The 26061-nt window shown below is 36.9% G+C and overlaps 1 protein-coding gene across 1 annotated transcript in view; it reads left to right on the top strand.

Annotated features, from left to right (window-relative positions):
• The window catches only part of gask1a (golgi associated kinase 1A), a 78130-nt gene extending 62183 nt beyond the window's left edge, over positions 1–15947 (top strand). The window contains exons 5-6 of the mRNA XM_030157533.1: positions 4129–4232; positions 15281–15947. Of these exons, the coding sequence (XP_030013393.1) occupies positions 4129–4232; positions 15281–15485 (309 nt within the window). The 3' untranslated portion in view covers positions 15486–15947. The remainder of the gene's footprint in view (positions 1–4128; positions 4233–15280) is intronic.
• Positions 15948–26061: the final 10114 nt, after the last annotated feature.

Raw genomic sequence — 26061 nt, 5'->3', positions numbered from 1 at the left:
TGAAATAATTGGTCTAAAATGTAGTTTGGATGTTCGAAGGCTCTGTGGTTACCATGGAGACACCGTTATCTTCTACAACATCGATTTGATTAACGACAGTGGATGGAGACACTTGGTTTATGTTCATTTAATGATAGATTTTAGTTTAAAAGTCACTTTTTCTTCAGTTTTGTGTGTTTCTGATATAATGAACTCCAACTTCAGTCTTAGCTTTTATGAACTTCTACATGATCAGTAAAAGTAAATGTAGAAAAACACCAGATTTACACTGAAAAAAATGCAAAATATAGAAGATGATATTTAAATAAATGGTGTTGAATCACATAGGAAAAGTTAAATATAGAGAAAAAATCATTGTGGAAGTGCTGCAAAAGTAGCAATGGGTCTTTATGGGTTAATGAGAAAATTACATTGTTAGAAAGAATTGTAAATTCGGGAGTAGGAACCTGGATGTGGTACCCAATTTGTTCTATATATGTTTAAGATTACTACTAAGTAATTTACATTAAAGACAAGGAATATAAAGGTGTTTTCATTTAGTAGCTACAAAAACCTATGATTAATTTTTAATCAAATAGTTTCACATTTTTTCCAAACAATTCATCATTAACATTAGGTAGCGAGCTAACAGTGGCTGATGGTAGCTAGCATGCTAATGGATGTTCACTAGTTCAGTCAGACTGATAGGAAATTACAAAATAAGTTTTTTTGTTTTTTGTTTTTGTTACAAATAAAATAAAAAATAAAATCTCTAATAGTTTTGGGGCTTTTGAAGTTCATGACTGTAGCTCCAGTTAATATATTTAATCTCTAAAAATAAGTCTAAGTAGAAAAGGAAAAAACTAAGAGACCACTGCAAATGTTTGTGAAATCCTTCTTTCCACGTGTATGACAGCCATTCCAATCAGCTGTTATTTTTGTTATTTTGACCATTTGTCATGTTCTGCAACTAAATGATCTAAATGACAATATTTTGATTTAGAATTTGGGAGAAATGTTGTCAGTGGTGTATAGAATATAACAAAAATGTACTAATACCTAGAAAGAGAATACAAAAAAGAATTCTACTTATACATACCCTTTAAATAAAAAAATCTGAGAAACTGCCAATTTTGCGTTGGTCTTTACATTTTTTCCAGAGATGTATTGCAAATAATTCCTTTAAGGCACATTACTGGGACCTATTATGTTGATTTTGCCAATATCTCTTTAACTTTAAAATTCAATACAGACAAATCAAACACTGGCTGTAGGGAAGAGATTTTTTTTTTTTTTTCAGATTTTTATTTAGAAATACTGAGAAAAGTTCAACATACATTTAAATTACATTGTGGTCACGTAACAAGTATGTGACCAATGACCAATCTTTTCATTCTCAACATTTCAGTTTTTCTTTTTTTTTTGTGTTAATAAACAAAACAATTGAACAATGAACAATGGATGCATTGTTACATAAAGAAAACACATACGAAAGACCAAGAGACTTTGACCTCCTCTTTCTAAAGAAAAAAAGAAAAATAAATAAATAAATAAAATATGAAAAGTAGAATTAATTAATTATACAAAAAACAAGACAATTCCAGATCCATTGTCATTCTATTGTCATTTCTTGTACATTTAGAGTTCCAACAGATTGTGTTTGGTAAGAGTAAACAAAAAAATATCCACTTTGACCACAGATCTGAAAATTTGTTCATTTGTAATCAAGGGGAGAAGGTTAGTCTTTCCATCTGATAAATTTCATTCACAATATCGACCCATTTTTCCAGATGAGGTGATTCAGGTTGGAGCCAGTGCCTGGTCACAGCCTTTTTGCCAGCAGTTATTCAAATTCTATACAAGTAGGCATTGTTCACTAAAATTTCAGTTTTTCCCATAATTAAGGTGGCGGGAAGAGATTTTGCTTTCATGTTTTTAGCGTCCACCATAGGGGACGGTGAGGCGATGGGTCTTCACTTGGTTTCATTATGCAACTTCACCACTAGATGCCACTAAATATCACACCCGAATAGGGATGGGAATCAAGAACCGGTTCTTTTTGAGAACCAGTTCCCATTAGTTCAATTCCTTGGAATCGTTTGCCGGCCTGCTTAACAATTTCACCTTCGTTGTGCATGTGTGATAACATCACACATGCTGCATTGTTTTGGTCAGGATGTAGCCAACATGACGTTGAGGCAGAAACGCTCCAAAAAGATGACACCAGGGCCACTTGTAACACTGGCTAAGCTTCCATTTCTTCAAAAGGGTAAAATCCCTCCAATCTGCGCAAACATTTGTCCACACAGCATGTGATTCGTTTACAGGAATGTCACGTATTCCATGTGCTACTTTACGACGCTTGTGAATCTAGCGGCAGAGCGAACACCAGGGCGTCATCCAGTTCCAGTGTGGGCAACAAACGTCCTGCCCCCTCAAATAAAAGTTTCTGAAGGTAAAGGAAAGGAAATGAGGTGCACAACAGCAGGAGACAGAGGAATTAGTAAAGCAACTTACACTACCAGTCCAAAGTTTGGACTCACCTTCTCATTTAAATGACATGAGACGGACCGCAGATGACCAACCAGTGCTCAGCATCACTGGGAACTCCTTCAAGACTGTTGGAAAACACTTCAGGTGACTACTGCATGAATAGGGCTGTGTATCGGCAAGAATCTGTCGATACGATAAAAATAAATACTAGGATCACAATACGATATATCATGACACTATTAAAAAGGGAATTTTTTTTGTTTGTTTCTGTTTTTTAATGATTATTTCCTGGAAGAATTGAATTACATCAGAAATCTGCACAAATACTAAAGACATTTTTATTTGATCACAACAGGATCTAATGTTATATCACAAAATGTTCCTGTGTTCAAATTTAAATTCTGTTTTACAGACATTACAGTTTCAGATCCTGTTCAAATGTTCATATTCTATTTGTTCACAACTAACATCAGAACAGTATTTTTGTCCCAACACAGGAACGAACATTGTTTAATAAAAGTAAATAAGTAGGAAGTTAATAAGTAAATAATAATAAATAAAATATAAACAAAAAAGAAAACTAAAAATGAACCTCCACAATATCTGCATTTGAATAAATACCTAAAAATATTGATACAGTACTTTTTAATATCAATAAAGTATTGTGAAGTGAAATATTGCGATATACTGTCGAACTGATATTTTCTTACACCCCTACTCATGAAGCTCATCGAGAGAATACCAAGAATGTGCAAAGCAGTAATAAAAACAAAATGTGGATATTTTGAAGAATCTAAAATATAAAACATACTTTGAGTTATGTCACACTTTTTTTAAACTACATAATTCCACATGTGTTCATTCATAGTTTTGATGCCTTCAGTGAAAATCTACAATGGAAATAGTCATGAAAATAAAGAAAAACCAGGTGAGTCCAGACTTTGAACTGGTAGTGTAACTTTCAGTTCCAGTGTACAGTGCCCCCCCCCCCCCCCCCCCCCCCCCCCAACCAGGCCTGTCTTCTGTTATTATTATTATTTGTATTTGTGCATACTGTATATGTTATATTTTCTGTGCAGAGATGGAAATATAAAAGACAGTTGATGCAAACACGCCCGTTTTATTCCCTCACCCAATGAAAACTGATAAGGAATCTGAATCGTTAATTTCGATTCCCATTCCTACACCCAGAACCATTAAAACATTTCTTTCCACTTTGACTAAACTATTTATAGACCCAGTAGAATGAGTCATGTTTCTGGCAGTCTTATAGCTGTAAACCCAGTATCCACTCTGCTTTTCGCCCCTTTTTTATCTTCAGTTTCTGGTAAGAAAAAAGAAAAATATCCCACTTTGTGCTGCCAAATCGAAATCCAGGGTTTGAGTCCATCTGGAGACGTTTATCTGTGTTCTGTCCGTATGTGGAAAGCACCTAATTCATTCATTAATTTAAGATAATAATTAAGTCTTTTGAGGATTAAACAAAATGAAAACAAATGTGTGAGATAAAGCAAAATTGCAAAGTAATAAAGAGAAGAAAAAAGATTACAAGTCTGATGATAACCATAGCAACCAGTAACCCTGGAAGGATCCTCATGTATCACCTTTGTATTCTCTCCTCTGACAGTTTGTCTGTTTTTGTTTGTTTGCGTCCAGGTGAGGAAGGCAGATCCTTCCAGACTCGTCTTCATCGACAACGCCGGCAGACCAGAGCAACCCGCTGACAACCTCAACTTCAGGCTGGTTGAGGGCATTGAAGAGTGAGTACAAAACACTGTTTGGTGCAAGAGGATGCAAATTCTACTTTTTTTTTCTTCTTCGCTCCAGTGCACAAGCTCCATAAATTACACCACACAGCATCGGGAACTCATTTTGGCTCACAGCAGGCACAACTAACTATAGGAAGTGTTTCACAAGAACATAAAAAACATCTAACAACATATTTCCCTGGTGAATAGGTGGGAAATCAGCACCGCAGAAACGTCCACTGGAAGCTTGTTAGGGTTTTGTTACAACGTCTGTCTGATTAGATTAGTGTTCATTCAATTAGTCTGCTATTCAATATGCTGAATGAATCAGGTCTGATAGAAATTCCCCTTTGTCTGTCACTTAGGATTACTAAGCCGCTCTATAAAATGCTCTTAAATATCTTAAGCCTGGACGAGAACTGAATGGAAATAGAATGTTAAAATCTTGTATTATTTCTCATCTCTGAATAATATGGAGCCAAATAAAAGAGAAGTCTGTGATTTTCCAGAGGGGCAGAGTGACTCATTTCCGTTGCCTTTCAGTCTAACAACATTTTGGAGTAGTTTCATGTGAGACTTTTTCTATTAACGCTGACAAAATAATACAGGACTCTTAAAGGAGGCAGTGAGCTTAGTGGTTCACAAAAGCAGCTGATTCAGACGTGGCAAAAGTGGCCTCGTAAAGTGTCGGAAAAGTTATGACCCCGCCCCCAAAGGCGAGGCAACGGGGATTGTTTTTGGTTCTGTTTTTTTGTTTGTTTGTTAACGCTTTAGCAGCAAAACTATTGGTTGAATTCATACCAAATTGGGTTTATAGATTGCCAGGGACCCAGAATAGATGTGATTACAGTTTTTTTTTTAATTTAACCTATATTTAACCAGGAAAAAAAGATCCCATTGAGATTAAGAACCTCTTTTCCAAGGGAGTCCTGGCCGAGAGGCAGCACTGTGGGAAAAGTAGGTCAAAGTTCAAATTTTTTATTCATTTTATTCATGGCCCCCCCATTTTATTCATGGGGCAGCCGTGGCTCAGGTGGGAGAGCGGGTCGTCCAATAACCGAAGGGTTGGCGGTTCGAATCCTGTTCTATCCTTGTCAGTCCGTTGTGTCCTTGGGCAAGACACTTCACCCTCCTTGCCTCCAGTGCCACCCACACTGGTGTATGAATGCATATGAATGTTTGGTGCGAATTGTCAGCCATGCTTCTGTCAGTCTGCCCCAGGACAGCTGTGGGTACAGATGTAGTTTACCGCCACCAGAGGGAGAATGTGAGAGCGAATGAAGAATGGATCAATAATGTAAAGCGCTTTGGGTGTCTAGAAAAGCACTATATAAAATCCAATCCATTATTATTTTTAAAATCTTTTTTCTCCCCTTGATTTATAATGGGCAAAATTTCAAATGTCTAGAAAAATATCAATTTTGTTTCAATTTACTTCAAACTTGACACATATATAGAGGCAATTGTTATACATCACTCTGACATAAAGCTTATATGCATATGTCTTTTTTCACATTTTGGGTTACCTTATTTCAATTTTAGTTTTCCATCATTTACCCAACATTGTGGTGCTCCGCCATTATAAAGGATAGGGAAATCAGTCAAAAAAAAAACATCCATAAAAACTTATTAATTAACTTATTCTGAAAAAAAAAAGAAAAAGAAAAACTTGTTTGAATTAGAAAGGCACTCGGAGAACGCAGACCCCCACCAAGGCAGATCAACCCCCACCAAGGCAGATCAGCCCCCACCAAGGCAGATCAGCCCCCACCCCCCACCCCCTGATTACCACCAAAATTTAATAATTTGTTCCTTGTGCCAGTAAGGCAAGGCAGATTTATGTGTATAACACAATTCACACACAGGACAATTCACAGTGCTTTACAAAAATGGAAAAGAGACGGGTTAAAAACACACAATTACAATTAAAACATCATCAATAAAACAAATAATAATCAATTAAAACAAAGTAAAAGAGGAGAGTGCAGATAGAACCTGTATATTTCAGTATCAACATCTCCATCAGAAACCACATCCTGCATCTGTTCCACTTTGTAGTAGCAGAGTCCTGGTCCTGACCCGGCCTGAAGTCCAGACCTTCTTCAAACAACATAAACAAAAACATGATGAAGACCATGGGCTGCAGCAGCTATAGTCTGGTATCAGATAATTATGAGTCAACACCCCCCCCCCCCCAAAGTCCACCAACTGTTCCAGACATTGACAGACTATGGAAAACATGGACCTGGAACAACTTTATGGAAATGTACTGCTGCCATCAAATTAAAAATCCCCCTATTTTGGTCTTAAATGAACAAATGGTTTATTTTCTCAGCATTTGATTTATCTTATTACATATTACTGTATTTCAACTCTATTTTTGAGCTGAAATAAATTCTGGGGTTATAATTACTGATAGAACTATTTCAATTACTTCATTAGAGTACTGTGACTTATTACATTTCATTAGTTTTTGAGCTCACTGTTGTCCGTAAAGTTGGAATAAGTTATTTTTCAGACAAGCTCCTCTATTTATTCTCACCACATTTAAAAGGATGTTTAAAACTGAGATATTCAATAAATATAAAATATTAGAATAAAGGAAGCCAATTATCAGTATGAATCTAAGATTTTGCTTAGATTATATTATTTGTTTATCTATATTATTGTTTCAAACTGTGCCATCTTGTTATCTTGTTTTGTTTTTGCAGTTTTCCTTCTTGTAAATAGGGTAGGTATAAATAAGCTGTTGCTTCAGCTGTTACAACCCAAAAGGTGAAACATATTTACACAGGACACCGGAGTCAAAGGGTATAATTCAAAAGAACATTTTATTAGATTTGATCCATTTTTGTTTCGTTCTTCGTCGATTCGCTTCTTTCATTGGAAGCAAGCTGCTTTTAATTGAGCATCGTCCAAACCCCTTTAAAACCCTGAACCCAAAGTAACAAAAGAAAAGACCAGAGTGGACCAGTAAAATAAACATAAGGACGGTGCGCTGGACAGGCCAACCCTATACAGGGCTGTAGAAGCTGCCAGCGCACCGCTAGCCTATCAAAAAACAAACCATAAAATAAGATAATAATAACATCTGGATCCACCTGGCCAAACAAAAAGACAAAAGCTAACAAAAGCCCCGCTGGCGTGGAGCAACTTACGTGGATTGGAGTGGAGCGGATGCGTGCCTCGACGTGCACACTCCGGACGCCGGCATCGCTGGAGGAGGAGGAGAGAGCAGGAGGCAAGAGAGAGAGAGTCCAGCGCCGGTCCAGTTTATAGGCTTTGCCGGCGGGAAAACCAATTGGCCACCTGTTAAAAAAACACACTAAATATGTAATATTTTACAAAAGTGTTATCAAGGCAAAAACATGAGAGCAATAATCACCCAAAAGTGTAGAGTAAGAATTAACAAAACCCACAAAAGACAAAGGGGGGAAAATAAAGGTGCGTCAGAACATAACATCAGCCGACACCTTTTCGCCCAGGTTTAACCCTTTCATGTATACTGGTCACTACAGTGGACAGCTATTCTACAGCTGTGCTCTTGTGTATTCATGGATTTTTTTTTTATTTTTTTTTTACATATATCTTTATTAAAAGTTTGAAGACACTACATATCTTTTCTGACATGAATTGGTAAAATTATGTAGATCTCCCCTGAGCATAAACCCCCAGAATCACAAGCCCCCCCATAGTTTTCACACAATTTATCAGTAAATACATGTTTCGTTGCTTCAAAAATTAACGCATGGTGTCCAGCTGATTATTATTATTTATTTATTTTTTTTACTTTTTTATTTTTTAATGTTTTTTTTTTTTTTTTACTTTTTATTTATTTTATCTGTTTATTTATTTATTTATTTTTTTAATAAGAATTTTTTTCAATCACATTGTTTTTTTCATGTTTAAAGAGAAATGAAAACACTCAGGGAAAAAAATCTTGATTAAGGTTCTCATAATTCATGCATGAAAGGATATAGAATTTAATATATTTAATATATTTAGATTTTATTGTTAAAATCAGATTTTATTGTTATTATCTTTTATATAGGATTCATTTTATAGGTTTTTTTTTACCATGTACATTGCTGGACCTGAGTACTGATTTCATTTCATGTATACACTACATGTAATAACAATAAAGTGAACCTTGAACCTTGAAATCCAAACTCTATGTATGTATATATTATGTTTTGTTAAATGGACAAATAAATTACTACTTCTACTACTATTTCAACACATCAGTATCACCTTTGACCAGGTGCAGTGATCACATACTGAGTCCCACTTACACTTTATCTATTTAGAATAAATCCCACTGACACCATCACTTGACAAGAAAAGGTAAAAATATTTTGTTCAGTCTCTTTGGGCAGCAGTGTATTTTTTTTTTATTTACTCAAATGAAACATAAATACATCAACTTCTGAAGCTATTACATCTTGCAGACATAAATGACATGGAGGTCCATATTTTATTTGACTGATTGCGGTTACACTGTTATCTGTAGACGTTTTACTCCAGTTTTCCATGTTGACACTGTAAACAAGCCTCACCCTAACATTAGAGCGCTTTTCTGAGTATCTCGCACTGAAAGGTTGTCCATCCTCCCGGACGTTTTCGGCTGTTACACATGGAAGACTCCGGCTGCTTTGAGAAATGCGCATCGATTTTAATTAGAAGACAAGAGGCTAATTCACAGAAGAGAATCAATCGATAACACGGCTCAAAGTTTGAGAGCGTACTGTCAAATAACTGGAGTTTGTCTGGACATAAAAACAGCTCCTTGTGCGTCATTTACCCTTGATGGTTCTGCTCGAAAAATTTTCCCAAAGTCTTGGCTGCCGAGTATTGTCCAGAGACAATCCTGCAACAATAAAAAGAGAAAACAGAATGAAAAGAGAAAAGTTTTCTATACGATTTTCTATAATCACATAAAAAACACATATAAGATTATTATCACTTAACCTGTTTAACCCTGACCATATTTTCAGGGGAAAAACGCCTAAACAGACATACCCAAAGTAAATCACTAATCACTGATCGCTAACCCTAACCCTAAACCTAATCCTAACTGCTAATTGCACTAATGGCGTGCTATTTCACACGGCGTAAATATACACGCTGAAAGCTTATAATGCGTACAGATAACATGCCAGTTAAAAGTGGCGTCTTCTCTGTACACAGTTCATGATATCACATTGCATGGTGAGATAAATAAAGTCTTATCTTATCGTATCTTATCTTATCTTATCTTATCTTATCTTATCTTAACATAGACATAAACTATACTGGAAGCAGTGACCTAGATAAAAGTTACTCAATAAATTGGGAATTGTTTAATACACCTTCATGAAATAAATATAAAAATGTAATTCTTTAGACCAGCACAGAAGGATGTGCTGGACCTGCTGGACCAGACCAGACCAGCCCTGCCTCATAAACAGGCACTGATGGATAGATTTTGATGCTGCTTTTGGAAAACACAGATATTTTCCAGTTCAGTTTCATCCTGATAATACTGATATCACTTGAACCACAGAAGTGATCCACCAGTAAGCGATGTAACAATTTCTTCATACAAATGAAGAGGATATTTTTCTTCTGCGATGAGGACATGAGTCATTTCACTCACGTCCTGCTCCTTCAACAGCAGAAGAAGTCATCCATAAAAAAACCTCCACCTGTGGCTGTGGAGGTTTGTTTGGATCCACAGGGAAACACATTAAAAAACACACACACAAAAAAAACCTTGATCCAACTAAAATGTGCGTCCTTAGTCTAACAGTGATGCTTTACTGTTTGGAGAATAATATACTACATGTAAATGTGCTTTAAACGTACTGACCTGTTCTCTCTTAGTTAGTAAATCTAACTTTTACATGATACATTAATCAATTACAAAACACCAGGACCCAGTGGCACCTGAAAGAATTCCTCCTCCTGCCGTAAAGTTGTTGTAGGTATCCAGGGATCCAGAGCAAAAATTCCCATTTATTTCCTACATAAAATATATTGCGGTCTCTCTGCTGAACAGCTTTTGATGGATGACCCAGCAGAGCAGCTCTGTAAAATATCCAGTCATTTGATATAAAGTAGAAGGCAGAAGAAATGAGGAGCCTCGCAGCTTCAACCACTTTCTGCAACTGGGTAGAGATTAAATATAATGGTGCAGAAAGTGATTTACAGTCAAGTTTAATTAATTCATTTCATGCTGCTTTATTCGTTTTGTTTTTTTCCTTAAAATGATTATCATCTCCAGCTGGTTTGTTTCCTATCGCAGCAGTAGCCGACACTTGTAGGTGTAGTTTTTACAACCGTTTGCTCCACAGCTGAATGGGCAAAAGCATGAAACAAATATGCTCAATTTGCTATCGAAGCTTAAAACTATTTACTGAAATTCAAACAGGTTCAAAGACAGTTTCTTCCCACAAGCTGTCGCCACACTTAACTGCAATAACTGTAATAACTCTGGTGTCAAGTAAGAAATCTGGTTTCTTTCTGTTCTACTGCATGCACTCAGAATCACTTCCCATAATGTTCATTACATTTACATGTCGGCTAAAATTTACTTAGGGGGTCAAATGAGCGGCCATTTTTGTCCCAAAAAAAAAAAAAAAATGGTCGTCATAAATGCATAGAAGTGTGTGTAAATAATGCTAATCCATTTGTGCACAGACTACTGATATTCTTTGACAGTGGAAGCTCTATTTTCATAAATATTGGATTTGGAATAGCACGTGTATGTGAAAACTTTTGCTGGTGGACAGACGTGACATTACCCATGATGCTCTGGTCAGTACCAGTACTTAGTTAGGAATAAACTTCTAGACTTCCTATTGCTAATTGTGCTCTTCTTCATAAACGTTAGTATTGTGGATCTAAAACAATCCCAGCTGACACAAAAACACTAAATGTGTCATTGGACGGATGTGACATGGTTGTTGTGGATCCCATCATACTGATGCTCTGCAGCCATGTCAGCGTTTACACTAATGATCCCTGTGCAAAAACTAGAAGCACTATTATTTATTGGATAGTTTATCATCAGACTAAAGAGGAAAGAACAATATAGAATTGTTATTTCTGTATAAAAATGCTTCTTATTGTAAAAGTGTTGATGTAAACAGTGCTGTGTGCCATTCTTCATGTATGTATTGGTGGAACAGAAGCAGGATGGATCAGCACCATACTCCAGACTGAACCTGTACAAATAAAACATGATATGGAGGAGAGAATCTGTAAGAAAAACTGGGGAATCTAAAAGAAGAGAAGATTTGTTTCTCAGGTCAATTCAGTTTAAATAGAACTTGGCCATTTGTGACATGAAAATATAGCATTAATTGTGCTGAAATGGTTCATTTTTGAGCTGAAAACATAGTTCATATGAGCATCAACATGTTGAACAGAACTGAAATCCTGTCCATTTGAACAACTGTCATTTACCAACACAAAGTTCCTTTGGGGGTTCACTTAGATTGATTTCTTATGCACAAAGACAGAAATAAGATCTCTAAGCAAATTTTAGCCGTTGTATGCATTTGGCAGACGCTTTTTTCCAAAGAAACTTCCAAGGGGAGGATTAACAATTAAACTCCATAAAGGAACTCTTGAAAAGAGACCACTGGTTTGGAAAAACGGGGGTTCCAGAACGGTGAGGGTGCAGAAGTGCAGACAAGTCTTCCCTGCCCCAAACCTGAATATGACGTCTGCGGTCTGCCTTTAACGTTCACCGTCCCCCAAATTCCTTTAAATCCATGAAAAAATTCCAGCATGTGTCCACATGTACTGTGTGAGAACCGTGTGATGTCTTATATTTGTGCTTTGCATTATCTTGTTCTTCACTGCAAATTTTGAAGAAAAGGGTTCTATGGTGGCGCACCAGTTGCAGCGGCCCGATGTCTCTAATCATCGATCAAAATCTCATTTGATGTACTCTGTGCTGTATGTACATGTACTGTCAAATGACAATAAAGAAATCTGTAATCTGTAATCTGTAAGTGCAGAAGGAGACAGAGGGAGATACAGGAGGGCATGCCTGGGGTAGGGAAGTGCTAGGACAGGAGGTGGTCTCTGAAGACCTGGGTCTTCAGGAGCTTCTTGAAGACAGGCAGGGCCGCTCCTGTTCTGGTGGTGCTCAGTGGGTCATACCACCAGCGTGGAACCACCCATGAAAAGAGCCTGGGTTGTCTTGTGTAAGACGTTGGGACTGCCAGACCACATTCCCTAGACGGGGGGCGTGGTCCTGGGGTAACATAAGCCTTTATCAGAGCACTTAAATATTTAGGAGCAGACCCATTAAGTCCTTTGTAGGCTAGCATTAGTGATTTGAATTTGATGCAGGCAGCTATGGGTAACCAGTGTCGCTCAGTGAACAAACAGGAGCCCTTTAAGGCTGGTAGAAGACCAGATGCACCGCTGCCTTCTGGATCATTCATTCATTCATTCATTCATTCATTCATTCATTTATTCATTTATTCATTTATTTATCAGGGACTATGCAGTCAAATATAGTTGCAGCTGATGTGATGCATATAGTTTAGAACTAGTGCTAATTCTCAGCTCCATTCCCCAGTTTGGCTCTTCCACAACACTGCAGTACAATATAAAATATACATTATATAAAACAATCAGACCATACAATTCAATAATCCAGTGTTGCATTTATATGATGTGAGGCATTAACCCTCTGGTATCCGGGTGTGCTTTTTAGGCACACTTTGCACTTCGTGTTAAAAAACTTCATATTATTTTTCAGTTTAAATAAGGTTAGAATTCAAAAGTTGTTCATTTTTGCATGATCTTTAAAATTCTGTCCACCAACTCAAATGTGCACAGTGTAAACAAAAGAAAATGACCAGACTAGCATCTGTCTGCCAAGTGTGCCTAAAATGCACTATTTCTTCCATTATAACCACTGTTTTTGATCTGTAAGCCATTAAGGCATAAATCCTGCTTTTACTGATATCTGGGTTTCATTTGAGAGGTGAGGGTTTAAATTAATTTCTTAACGTTGTTAATGTTGCTGTTAATCATTGCCATATGGCAGGCTGCAAAAATCAAATAATATGTAATCCAGTTTTTATGTAGTATATTGAAAACAAATCATATTTTGTGTTTTTTGCATCAAAAAATATAGTGACATCATGATGAAAAGAGATCGTTTAAAGGGTAAAAAAAAATGTAAAACGAATGATTATTTGATCTGTATGATTAGGGCTGACCTTGATTTACAAAAATAAAATCAAATTAGAGCAGAAAAATAAATCAATATATAATATTTCATAGTTTGATTTATAGGTGTGCATTTTTCACACACTTGGTGACAGATGCTAGTATTTTTCAATATTTGGATTAGTGCCAAAAATAATAATGCAAATTAACTGATGTTGGAGTTAATCATTGACATATGCCAGGATGAAAAAATCAAATAATACGTGATCCACTTTTTATGGAGTATATTGAAAAAATAATAATTTTTTGTGTTTTTTGCATCTAAAAAAATGGTTTGTTTACATTACAAACAGCATTTAAAGGGTTAAAAAATGTGACAATTATTGAGTATTTGGTATTTTTATTTACAGCTCAAGTTGATTAAATAGAAAAAAGTGTAAAAGAATTAAAAACAAACTGTATGAACATTTTTTTGACATTATTCCACATGTGTGCCAAAAAGACACACTGGGTGCTTCATAAGGGCCTTGCTGGACAGGATACCGGAGGGTTAATTCACTCACTCACTCACTCTTCCACACAGTCTGCAGTGGTTTCACAGCTCAGACTTGAAGGCCTGTTAGAAGGACGTCCCAGTAGCAGAGGCAGGAGATAGCCATGGTCTGTACCAGGAGCTGGGTGACCTGTTGGGTTAGGTATGGACTGATCTGTCTTATACTGAATAATGTAAGAGACATGATCGGCTGAATATGGCAACGTGATCTGTAAAGGTCAGCTGATCGTCAGTCATGATGCCCAATGTGTCTTGCTACTTTGGTTGGAACAAGAGATGAGGAGTCCATGTTCAATAATCCTCCAAATGTGAATGATGTGCAATAAGTAAAACCGTATAATAATGTTCTGTCCTGCAGTAACAATGCAATATTTATTCAATATTTGTCCAAAAAGAATTGCACTGTTTTTATATAGACCTGGTTTGTAGGTATACAGACTGTTTTACATCGATACACATACTGTTTTTATAGGAAATACATACTGTTAATACTGTTAATTCTATCAATTGCACCTATTCATATTTTATCCAGTTTTATTTTTTATTTTTATTCCACGAAGCTCTATTCTTATGTTACTTTGTTAAATCGTAATTTTTTTTTTTTATTATATTTTTTCATCGTATTTTTTTAGTTTTTGAAATTTTATATTTGCTCTATTTTTATTTCTGTAGTTCTGATGTTTGTAAATACTGCTGCACTGACTGGAGTTGCACAAGTAATTTTATTGTACATACAAGGACAATAAAGACTATTCTATTCTATTCTATTCTATTCTATTCTATTCATTTCTATTCTATTCTATTCTATTGTGTTCTATTCAATTTTTTTCTATTCTATTTTATTCTATTGTGTTCTATTCTCTTCTATTCTTTTCTTTTCTATTCTATTCTATTTTATTCTCTTCTATTCTATTGTGTTATTTTCTGTTCTTTTCTATTCTGTTCTATTCTTTTCTGTTCTTTTCTATTTTTTTCCTATTCTGTTCTGTTCTATTCTTTTCGATTCTATTCTATTCTTTTCTGTTCCCTTCTGTTCTTTTCTATTGTATTCTATTTTATTTTATTCCACTCTGTTCTCTTCTATTCTGTTCTACGCTAATGTGTTCTATTGTGTTCTTTTCTTTTCTATTATTTTCTTTTCTATTCTGTTGTATTCTGTTCTCTTCTATTTTATTTTATTGTATTCTATTTTATTTTATTCTATTCTATTCTGTTCTATTCTATTCTGTTCTATTCTATTCTATTCCATTCTTTTCTATTCTGTTTTATTCTCTTCTATTTTATTTTATTTTATTTTATTCTAAATATCGTCTGATGTGCTATCTTCTAACAGGTTTCCAGAAAAGGCTGTGTCCGTGCTCCAGTCCGGTTGTCTGGAGAGTCTTCTTCTGCGCTCCTTATACACCGACAGGGAATTCTGGGACGTGGTGGGCAGGGCCGGCGGTCTCAGGCCTTTCATCCGAACGGTGGAGCAGAGAGGAAAGATTCTCCTCCAACACATCACAGACAAAAAGCTGCAGCTGAAGAGGGACCTGTGAGGATGGAGGCCACGTCCACAAGTGGAAGTCCAAGTGCCAGAGCCGGGGTTTGATCAAAGGCAGATCAGGCTTCAGAGGAACAGACTCAGTGTCGCTTTTGCACCGACGGTAACAGCTCAACTCGACTCCACTCGACCGGGCATTTCCATTACATGAGGGCAGCCGCTATCAGGAACCATCAGATACTATTTCTAGTGTCACCTTGGCTGAGTTGTGACGGAAAATCAAAATACCGCCGTGTCAGTACGTGCAGTTCGAAGTGGCAGCTGGTTAGAGAGCTGTTTAGACGTATTCATCTGAGCAAAATGGTCTCTGAAATAAAAAAATATGTTTAAATTATTAACATGTAATACTTGTCACGTGTCCTGTAGTTTATGTCATCATCTGCTGGAGTGGTTTTTAACTGTGTTTACTTCATTTCTGTGTGAATATGTTCATTTCCTGGTCACATGACGCCGGTAAAATGACTGAGTACACTGGTCTACAATTTTTTAGAAATGATTTGCTTCAGACATTAAATGTGCTAAATGTTACGTATTTTAATCAGATTAATTGGAAAATAAATGACAAAAATGCCAGTTTGCTGATGTTTTCAAGGTATATGATGAAGTGATATTACACATATACAGGGGTTGGACAAAATAATGGAAACACCTTAAAAAAATCAACAAAATATAATTTAATATGGTGTAGGTCCGCCTTTTGAAGCAATTACTGCCTCAATTCTCCGAGGTATTGATTCATACAACTTGTGAATTGTTTCCAAAGGAATTTTAAGCCATTCTTCAGTTAGAATACCCTCCAACTCTTTTAGAGACGATGGCGGTGGAAATCGACGTCTTACTTGAATCTCTAAAACTGACCATAAATGCTCAATAATGTTGAGGTCTGGGGACTGTGCCGGCCATACGAGATGCTCAACAATTCTAGCTGTATGGATTGGGGCATTATCATCTTGAGGTGAAGGTGTTTCCATTATTTTGTCCAACCCCTGTATATTGGTTTATGTACATTTATACAGGGTGACACAAAAAAACGGGAACTTTTTAACAATCCAATAAAACCAAGAGTGATGGAAGAAAAATATTTTATTCATAGTAATTGAAACCTTAAAACATGCCATTTAAGAAACAATGATGGAATTTTCATTTTTTAAAAATTCCTTCCTGTAGATGGCGTCCTCCTGTACGAATGCATTCTTGAAATCTGCTGTTGAGATTCCTCTTTGACCGCTGCAACATCTCAGCTGGGATACTGTGGATTTCATCCTGAATTCTCTGTTTTAACTCATCCACAGTTCTTGGTCGAGTCGTGTACACTTCACTCTTGAGATAGCCCCACAAGAAAAACTCACAAACGGACAAATCTGGCGATCTAGGGGACCAGGGAACGTTACTGAATCTGGAGATCACACAGTTAGCGAACAATTCTTGCACAGCCGCCAATGGTTACTAAAATGGGGGTGTGTTTACTTGCTCAAGGTCACTATCTCGCAGTGCTGCCACTTGCTCATGTCTGCCAATACACACTTCAAAAATTTGTGGGTCACCCTGTATAATAGTTTCATAAATCTTCCACTAAATAGAACCTGTAAAGTGAATGTATTCTAATGTGCAGACAGTGTTTTGAAGTAGATCTTGTAGATCTGAGACAAATATTCCTTTTGAGTCAAATCCATTCTCTCCTTAATTCTTGAATTTCACATTTTGACCCAACGCTGTATCTTGGAAAGTTCAGCCAACCAGCATTTTTGACTTGATTTTTTTTTTTATCAGTGACTCTCATGTGGTAAAATTTCATTACTTTTATTCTGGAAGCATTTTCCTTGTAGACCAGTGGTATTATTCTGAAGCAGGTGACTCGTGGATGTGATCTGATTGGATCAGTAAAAATCACCCTGGGTTAGAAGTTTTGGTGATGGTAGCCAATCAGAATTGTTTTTATTTTCATGTCCTTCTGTGATTGGATGATTTTCACTGGGTTTGCAATCAGTTCAGCCCGAAAAACCACATCTTGCCAGCACAAAAACATTTAATCGAAAAATGAGTTTTGGCTAAGTTGTTGTTTTTCCATTAGGTACATTTTTATGCACAAGTTACATTCACACAATTTGAGGGTCAATGGAAAAGCAACTAGTGAAAACACAGATTTAGGGAAAATCTCATTAATGGCGGGGAAAGAGTTAATTCACCAGATCCGTCCAGGACTCCAAACTGAACATAAAGCAGATGATTAAACCACTCTAAACATCACAGAGACCAAACATTTGTCCTGTTCAGCCTGTTTCACATCCATTTAGTCTCATCCACCTCTGGGTTTTACATGACTTTAATAGAATATGAAGAAAATGCTATTTGCCTTTTCATCTACTGAGGTAGTATAGGACCCTAACATACGTAACAGGATGACACAAGCTCTAGTTCTACAAGAAATAATGTCTTAATTCATTCTTTTTCCAAAGTATATACCTAAAGAAGAGGTGGATTTGACCTAAACATTAAACCATAAAGACCCAAAAATCCACCGTCGACCAAAACCATCTACTGAAATAACAAGTTATAACCTGTTGATCCACTAATCCTATCAATACATGTAAATAATTGGTGTAAAATGCAGTTTGTCATCTTTTCATGGTCATCAGATATGACCCATTTGGACGTTCAGAGGCTCTGTAGTTACCATGGAAACATTGTCATCTTCTACAACATTGATTCACCAGTAAAAGCCATGGAGTTGGATCAGTGACAGTGGATGGACACACTGGGTTTATGTTCAATTAATGTTTATGTTTATGCATTTGGCAGACCCTTTTTTCCAAAGCGACTTACAGGGGAAAACATATCAAGTCACTCAATCAATCAAATTTGATTTCTATAGCACCAGATCACAACAAAAGTTCTTTCATGACACTTTATATAGAGTTGGTCCAAACCAGACTCTAAGCCAATTTACAGAAACCAACAGAATCCTCCAGGAACAAACACTAGTGATGGTGACAGTGGAAGGAAAAACTTCCCTTTAACAGCAGAAACCTGGAGCAGACCCAGACTGAGGAGGATGGACGACTGACAGGACCAGCTGGGGTTAAAGAGAGAGGGTAAAGGAAGAGAAAAAGAGAGAGCGATGGAGATAGAGACTGGGGGAGAAGGGGGGGAGTGGGGGGAGACACATGGAGGCAGTTGAGGATAAGTGAGTGATGATGATGAAGGCAGGAGAGAGGCAGGACCACCGCAGCAGGTTCAGAGATAATCCTGGGAAAATCTGTGATAATCCTGGAAAAACCTTATTAGAATATTTAAAATGGAATGTCTGACAGTGCTAGGACAGGAGGTGGTCTGTGCAGGGCTGGGTCTGCAGGAGCTTCTTGAAGATAGGCAGGGATGCCTCTGTTCTCGTAGTACTCGGTAGAACGTTCCACCAACGTGGAACGACCCATGAAAAGAGCCTGGATTGTCTTGTACAAGGTCTGGGGACCACCAGACAACGTTCCCCAGACGAGCGGAGTGGTCGTGGGGCAACATAAGGTTTTATCAGTGCACCTGAGTAGGTAGGAGCAGACCCATGGAGGATTTTGTAGACTAGGATTAACGATTTGAATTTGATGCGGGCAGCTATGGGTAGCCAGTGTGACTCAATAAGTAACGGGGTGACATGATAGATTTGACTGAAAAAGTCACTTTTTCTTCAGTTTTCTCTGTTCTGATATAATAACCCTCAAATGTAATATCAGAGTGGAGATTAAACTACATGATTAGTAAATTAAATATAGGGAAATAACAGATTTTCACTGAAAAAGTGCCAAATACAGAGGATAAGAAAATAATAAATGGTGATAAATCCCTTAAGAAAGGTTAGTTTTTCTTCAGTTTTCTCTGTTTCTGATATAATAACCTTTGAATTTACTCTGAGCTTTAATGAACGTCTATATGATCAGTGAATTAAATATAGTAAAATATCTGATTTCCACTGAAAAGAATGCAAAAAAACTGAGGATGAAATTACAATAAATGAGATAAATCACTTAAGAAAGGTTAAATGTACAGAAAAAAATCATCCAGGAACTGACACAAAAGTAGCTCTGGGTCTTCATGGGTTAAAATCAAAGGCTCATGACAACTATTATAAGTTCTTTTTAAGTACCAGCTGCCACTGATAGTCCATTCTCACCTGGAAAAACCTTAAAATACACTGTATTTTGGAAATTGTAACCAACAGTTTTAGGTTTCCTCCTTTGCCACTGTACTGTTCACAGCTGCAGTCACAGTGAGGATAATTGTCGTGGAAGATTCTATCTGAGCTGCATTTTCTGGACATTTTTAATGAGCACACAAACCACTGACTGGGAGGAAGGACGCTATGTTATAATTACAAAGAGAACATAGAGTTGAATACAGAGATGTCTGAGTGATGTGCCACAGAACCAGGTTTTTAAAGGCGATATGTGCACATGTTTGTGTCCATATGAGGCTGGTCCATCTGCTGTAGTAAAGAACTCCCAGTGGACAGAAGCTATAAATGCCTTTTGTTGTCAGGTTAAGTTCATTACATTACATTGCAGATGCATCTCCTTTAAAGTCCACCCTGTATAAGCTCTAACAGACTGGTGACAGCAGGTTCATGTAAACAGTTCCAGTTCTTTTCAATGACAGCAGCTGTTGTGTAACCATAAAACTGCACAATTTCAGAACCAAAACTGAAGCATGTTACGTAAAGTCCAGGAAAGTTGATTCTGTGGAAAAGTGGCATCAGAGTGGAAACCTGACAGCTTACATATTTAACAGACAACTGACAAAAGGACAGTTTTGGTCCAAGAACAACAAGAATTGTGTTCAGGAATTTTCTGAACACCTGAACAAAGATTCACAGACTTCCTACTTGGTAAATTCACAGACAAGGATGCTATAAGAAAATGAATGAAGACCCAAACAGCCACCAGCGACCTGAACTGAAATCTATAACTTCTGATCCACTAATCCTATCAATCCATGTAAATAATTGGTGTAAAATACAGTTCTTCATCTTTTCATGGTCATCAGATATGACCCATTTGGATGTTCAGAGGCTCTGTAATTACCGTGGAAACATCATTATCTTCTACAAGATTGATTCACCAGTAAAACCCATGGAGTTGGATCAATGACAGTGGATGGACACACTGGTTTTTACATTCAATTATTAACCCATAAAGAGCCAGTCCTACTTTTATGGCAGTTCTCTAATAAATTTTTCTTTTTCTTTCACCTTTCTTATGGGGTTTATCATCATTTGTTATTTTCTTATCCTTTGTATTTTGCACTTTTTCAGTGCAAATCAGGTTTGTTCCTATATTTAATTTACTAAACATGTAGTTTAATCTCCACTCTGATATTACATTTGAGGGTTATTATATCAGAACAGAGAAAACTGAAGAAAAAGTGACTTTTTCAGTCAAATCTATCATTAACTGAACATAAACCCAGTGTCTCCATCCACTGTCACTGATCCAACTCCATGGGTTTTACTGGTGAATCAATGTTGTAGAGGATGACGGTGTTTCCACGGTAACTATGGAGCCTCTGAACATCCAAATGGGTCATATCTGATGACCATGAAAAGATGATAAACTGCATTTTACACCGATTATTTACATGGATTGATAGGATGAGTGGATCAACAGGTACATCAGTAGATGATTAGAGTAGCCAGTGGCTGTTTGGGTCTTTATGGGTTAATATTTTTGCTGAAAAAGTCACTTTTTCTTCAGTTTTCTTTGTTTTTGATACAATTACCCTCAACTTTAATTTGAGCTATTGTGAAATTCTACATGATCAATGAATTAAATATAGGAAAATACATGGTTTTCACTAAAAAAGGACAAAATACAGAGGATAATATTAAAATAAATGGTGATAAATCACTTAAGAAAGGTGAAGTCTGGAGAAAAATTTATTTGGGAACTGTGTTCCACCCCGGCCTAGGGGTTCACCAGGGTGAACATAATATGCTCTACTTTGTCTCCTCCCAGCTCCCAGGCACATACGTCAGTCGCAAACTAAAGTTCACAATATTTATTTTTTTAGCAACTAAAGGAGGGTTAGGGGAGGGCGCGGCTAAAACAACAAACAAAATATCTTCTTCGGAGTTCAAACTAAACTAGAAGCACTCGGAGAGCGCAGACCTCCACCAAAGCTGATCAGTGGCCCCCCCCGTGGGCCCCCCGACGCCAAGGAGGTTATGTTTTTGCCAGGGTTTGTATGTTTGTTTGTTTGTCTGTTTGTTTGTTTGTCTGTCCGTTAGTGTGCAACATAACTCAAAAAGTTATGGACAGATTTTGATGAAATTTTCTGGTCTGCGCCCCCCCCCGTGGGCCCCCCCACCCCCGATCACCACCAAAATTTAATAATTTCTTCCTTATCCCATTTCCAACAAACCCTGAAAATTTCATCCAAATCTGTCCATAACTTTTTGAGTTATGTTGCACACTAACGGACAGACAAACAAACAAACAGACAAACAAACAAACAAACAAACCCTGGCAAAAACATAACCTCCTTGGCGGAGGTAATTACCTACTCCAAAATAAATGCACAAAATAAAATACAGAAAACTAACCTAAACTCCCTAACCAAAAACAGGAGAAAAGGTGGAACAAAAAAAGGCCAACCTCTCCTACCAGAAAAAGGACCAAATTACAATAATACTGTTTACAACTATATACAAATACAAAGTCACACTCGAACACACAACGACTGATGATCACACACAGGAACACACGGTTGGAAGCTGGCAGGAGGCAAGAGAGAGCGAACTGGAGATCCAGGGCCATTTAAAGGGGCCGGGTAATCACACTCCACCAATCAGCTTCCTGCAAAACAAACAGACACAAAAAGGGCACAGCACACCTACAGGACGGGGGAGAACACACACACTATACAGAAACATATATACGTGTTAACAAACAAGTTATGACCCAGGCTCATAACAACTGCCTCAAAAGTAGCACTGAGTCTTAATGGGTTAATATGTGAAGTTCTAATAGAACATGTTAATGCTGAAACTGAAATGCAATCAAATACTGAAGGAGCAATCCTATTTCTATATCAGCAGAAATTCAAACATGGTTGTGAAAGTGCTGGATTGTGAGTTTACATGAACTTATGTCATTGACGATGAGTGAGTTTGGTCATGAAAACTGCATATTGGTACACACATCATCAAGTATTGTTAAAGTTTTTAATAATATTCGCTGATTTCATTCTTTCCAGAAACACCAGACCGTCGTCGTCAGCACAAAAACTCTCCGTATGAACCGTACAATACCTGCTCAGCAAAGTGAGAGGCTCTTTGGCAAACATAGTGAAATTGTAAGCAGCTAAAGAGCCAGATATGTACTCGAGGATCTGCAAAGGAGCCAAAAGGACGAGGGATAATACACTTACACCAGCAGTAATAAGGAAGTTAAAAGTTTTACAGCACTTCCACTTCCTCTAAAGATCCACACTTTTAAGGATTATGAGGGTTGGATCTTATTTATTGCTTTTTTATTTCTTCTGAAAAAACAATATAATATAATGCAATAATACAAAAGAGGGAGCAGTAACACGATTTGGAAGTAATCAATAAAAGTGAAGACATCATTTACTTACATTACTGCTGAAAAGTTGGAGGTTATATAATATACATCATTTGTCAATTTTTACATTAAAGTAGTATTAAAAAATGTTTAGATTAAGTGAAGGCGTTAAAACTTGTACTTTTGAGGGATGCATGCACCACTATAGATAGATAGATAGATAGATAGATAGATAGATAGATAGATAGATAGATAGATAGATAGATAGATAGATAGCAGCATAACACATTGAAAATAGAACAAGAGCAAATACTACACACTATACATAATAAATTAAAAGTATAAAAAGGATCTGGGTAAAAAAACGACCTGGATAATAACTGTAATATTCAGAATGAGAAGGTGCAAAATGACATTTAACCCTTAAAGACCCACAGCTACTTTTGTGTCAGTTCCCAAATGAATTTTCTCTCTATTTAACCTTTCTTAAGTGATTTATCACCATTTATTATAATATTATCATCTGTATTTTGCAGTTTTCTCTGCAAATCATGTATTTTCCTGTACTTAATTTCTTACATGTAATTTAGATGCTCATGAAAGCTCAGAGTAAATTCAAAAGTTGTTATATCAAAACAGAACATAACGTGATGCGCACTTTTAATCCCCCTCGACTAAATGTAGTGTATGATTCTGTTGAAAGTTATGGCCTTATAATTTAGATCAGATTGTCTTTATGTCAATTTGGTGCAGAAATGTCAATGCATATTTCAGATATTATGTCGTTGAAAGGACATTTGACCTTGAAAAAGTGGATCAAGGTCACCTATGGTCAAGAGGCCCAGATGCATCCACAGTATAAATCTGGTGCAGATATCTCAATGCGTTCTTCAGATAATGTGATTACGTTGCTGAATACACAGACAGACGACAAAATGATGACAATTTTTCTCCAGATTTCGTCTTTCTTAAGTGATTTATCGCCATATATTATAATATTATCCTCTGTATTTTGTACTTTTTAAGTGAAAATCATGTATTTTCCTGTATTTAATTTACTGATCATGTAGATCAGGGCTGTCCAATCCTGGTCCTGGAGAGCCACTATCCTGCATGTTTTAGACGTATCCCTCTTCCAACACACCTGATCCTAATGATAAGTCTATCATTAAGCTCTGCAGAAGACTGAGAACGACCGTCATGTGTCCTGGAAGACGGAAGCATCTAAAACATGCAGGATAGTGGCTCTCGAGGACCAGGACTGGACACCCCTGATGGAGATGTTCATGATAGCTCAAATTAAAGTTGAGGGTAATTGTAAAACTGAAGAAAAAGTGACTTTTTCAGCAAAAATATTAATAACTGAATGTAAAAATGAGTGTGTTCATCTGCTGTCATTGATCCAACTCCAGGGGTTTTACTGGTGAATCAATCTGTGCGTTTCCATGACAACTTTTATTCCTGGTTTAATCTGAATAAACGTTAGATCCTATTTCAGATGTCCATGTAAACACCTTATTCCAGTTGAAAAAGAATAGTTGGGATTAAATTTAAATCCAAATAAAGTCACTGGTTTAATCCCCTTTTGAATGCGGTCTAAATTCTTCCTGGACATGTAAAGCCTTTATTCCATTTGGACTTTATTCCTTCCATTCTGCACATGCTCAGTGTCTTGTCCTGTGGCGATGACGCACACGTTCTGCGCTGGTGGAAGAATATGCACTGCAGTCTAGTCTTCCCAAAGCGTTCCAGTGGAATATTCTGATGGGATCTACCAGCCTGGAAAACCCTGAAGGAACAGTTCAACACCTGTTTTTTTATTAATTCATTTGTCATGCACTAATGAGTTCCATAAGGGGGTAAATCAGTTTACACTGCAGTGCACCGACTGCCCTGTTCTCGCAGCCCTTCCGTTAGCTTAGCTTAGCCTAGCTTAGCATAATTGCTTCATTCTTATGGTCAGACGTAGCCAGGCTTTTAGAGGTGATTTGTAGTATTTTATGAGTGATTTTGTTTAATTCAGTTCTCCCTAATCATTCCTTTAGTCCGCTGGGGTCAATATGATCACAAACTGAGGCTCAGATCATGGTCATGTGACTTACTGCAGGAAGAAAATCTTGGGAAATTAAAACTAATGCAAAGTTAAAACAGTAAAGCAAAGCTAATTTAGCGCATGCATCCCTTCCAACAAAAAGATTTTCAATTTTCGTCAACACAACAGTCCCAAGATTGTATGAGTGCAGTAAGTCGCAGATCTAAAGAAATAATTTGAGAGAATCGGATTTCACAAAATCACTGACAAAAGACGACAAATGACCTTTAAAAAAACTGGCTACGTGTGACCATGGAAATGCAGTGACTATGCTAAGCTAAGCTAACAGAAGGGCTAAGCTAAGCTAACAGAAGGGCTAAGCTAAGCTAACAGAAGGTCTGCCAGAACAAGGCAACATGCGCACTGCAGCACAAACCCTTCTGCTCACTGACCTGCCTCATTAATACCTCATGTAAACCTTTATTCAGGTTTAACATTTCCATGGAAACAGAAGAGAAAATACTTTAGTTCCGAATTAATTTCTTCTGGAAAAATAAATCGGATTTAAAAACATCATGTAACCGTACCCAATGTTGTAGAAGATGACGGTGTTTCCACAGTAACTATGGAGCCTCTGAACGCTGTTATTTACATGTATTGATAGGATTAATGGATCAACAGGTGTTAAACAGTTCAGATCAGTAGAAGGTTTTGGTCGCCAGTGGATGTTTGGGTCTTTATGGGTTAAGTGTAAATACATTTAAGACCAGAAATATCAGATGGAGGTGAGTTACTGTAGAGTGGAATAGAATGTGGCAGGGAAGATTTCAATTTCAGTGCATTTATTTGAACAGGACAGTGAGCATTAATGAACACACATGTTTTCACAGGAATGTAAACACTCCAGAGTTTAGCCAATGCACTGCAAAAATCTAAATCTTACCAAGTGTATTCTTTTCATTTCTAGTCATAATATCTCATCACACTTAAAA

This window comes from Sphaeramia orbicularis, chromosome 16 (genome assembly GCF_902148855.1).
Source record: "Sphaeramia orbicularis chromosome 16, fSphaOr1.1, whole genome shotgun sequence".
NCBI lineage: Eukaryota > Metazoa > Chordata > Actinopteri > Kurtiformes > Apogonidae > Sphaeramia > Sphaeramia orbicularis.
This window is presented reverse-complemented; position numbering and strand designations above follow the sequence as displayed.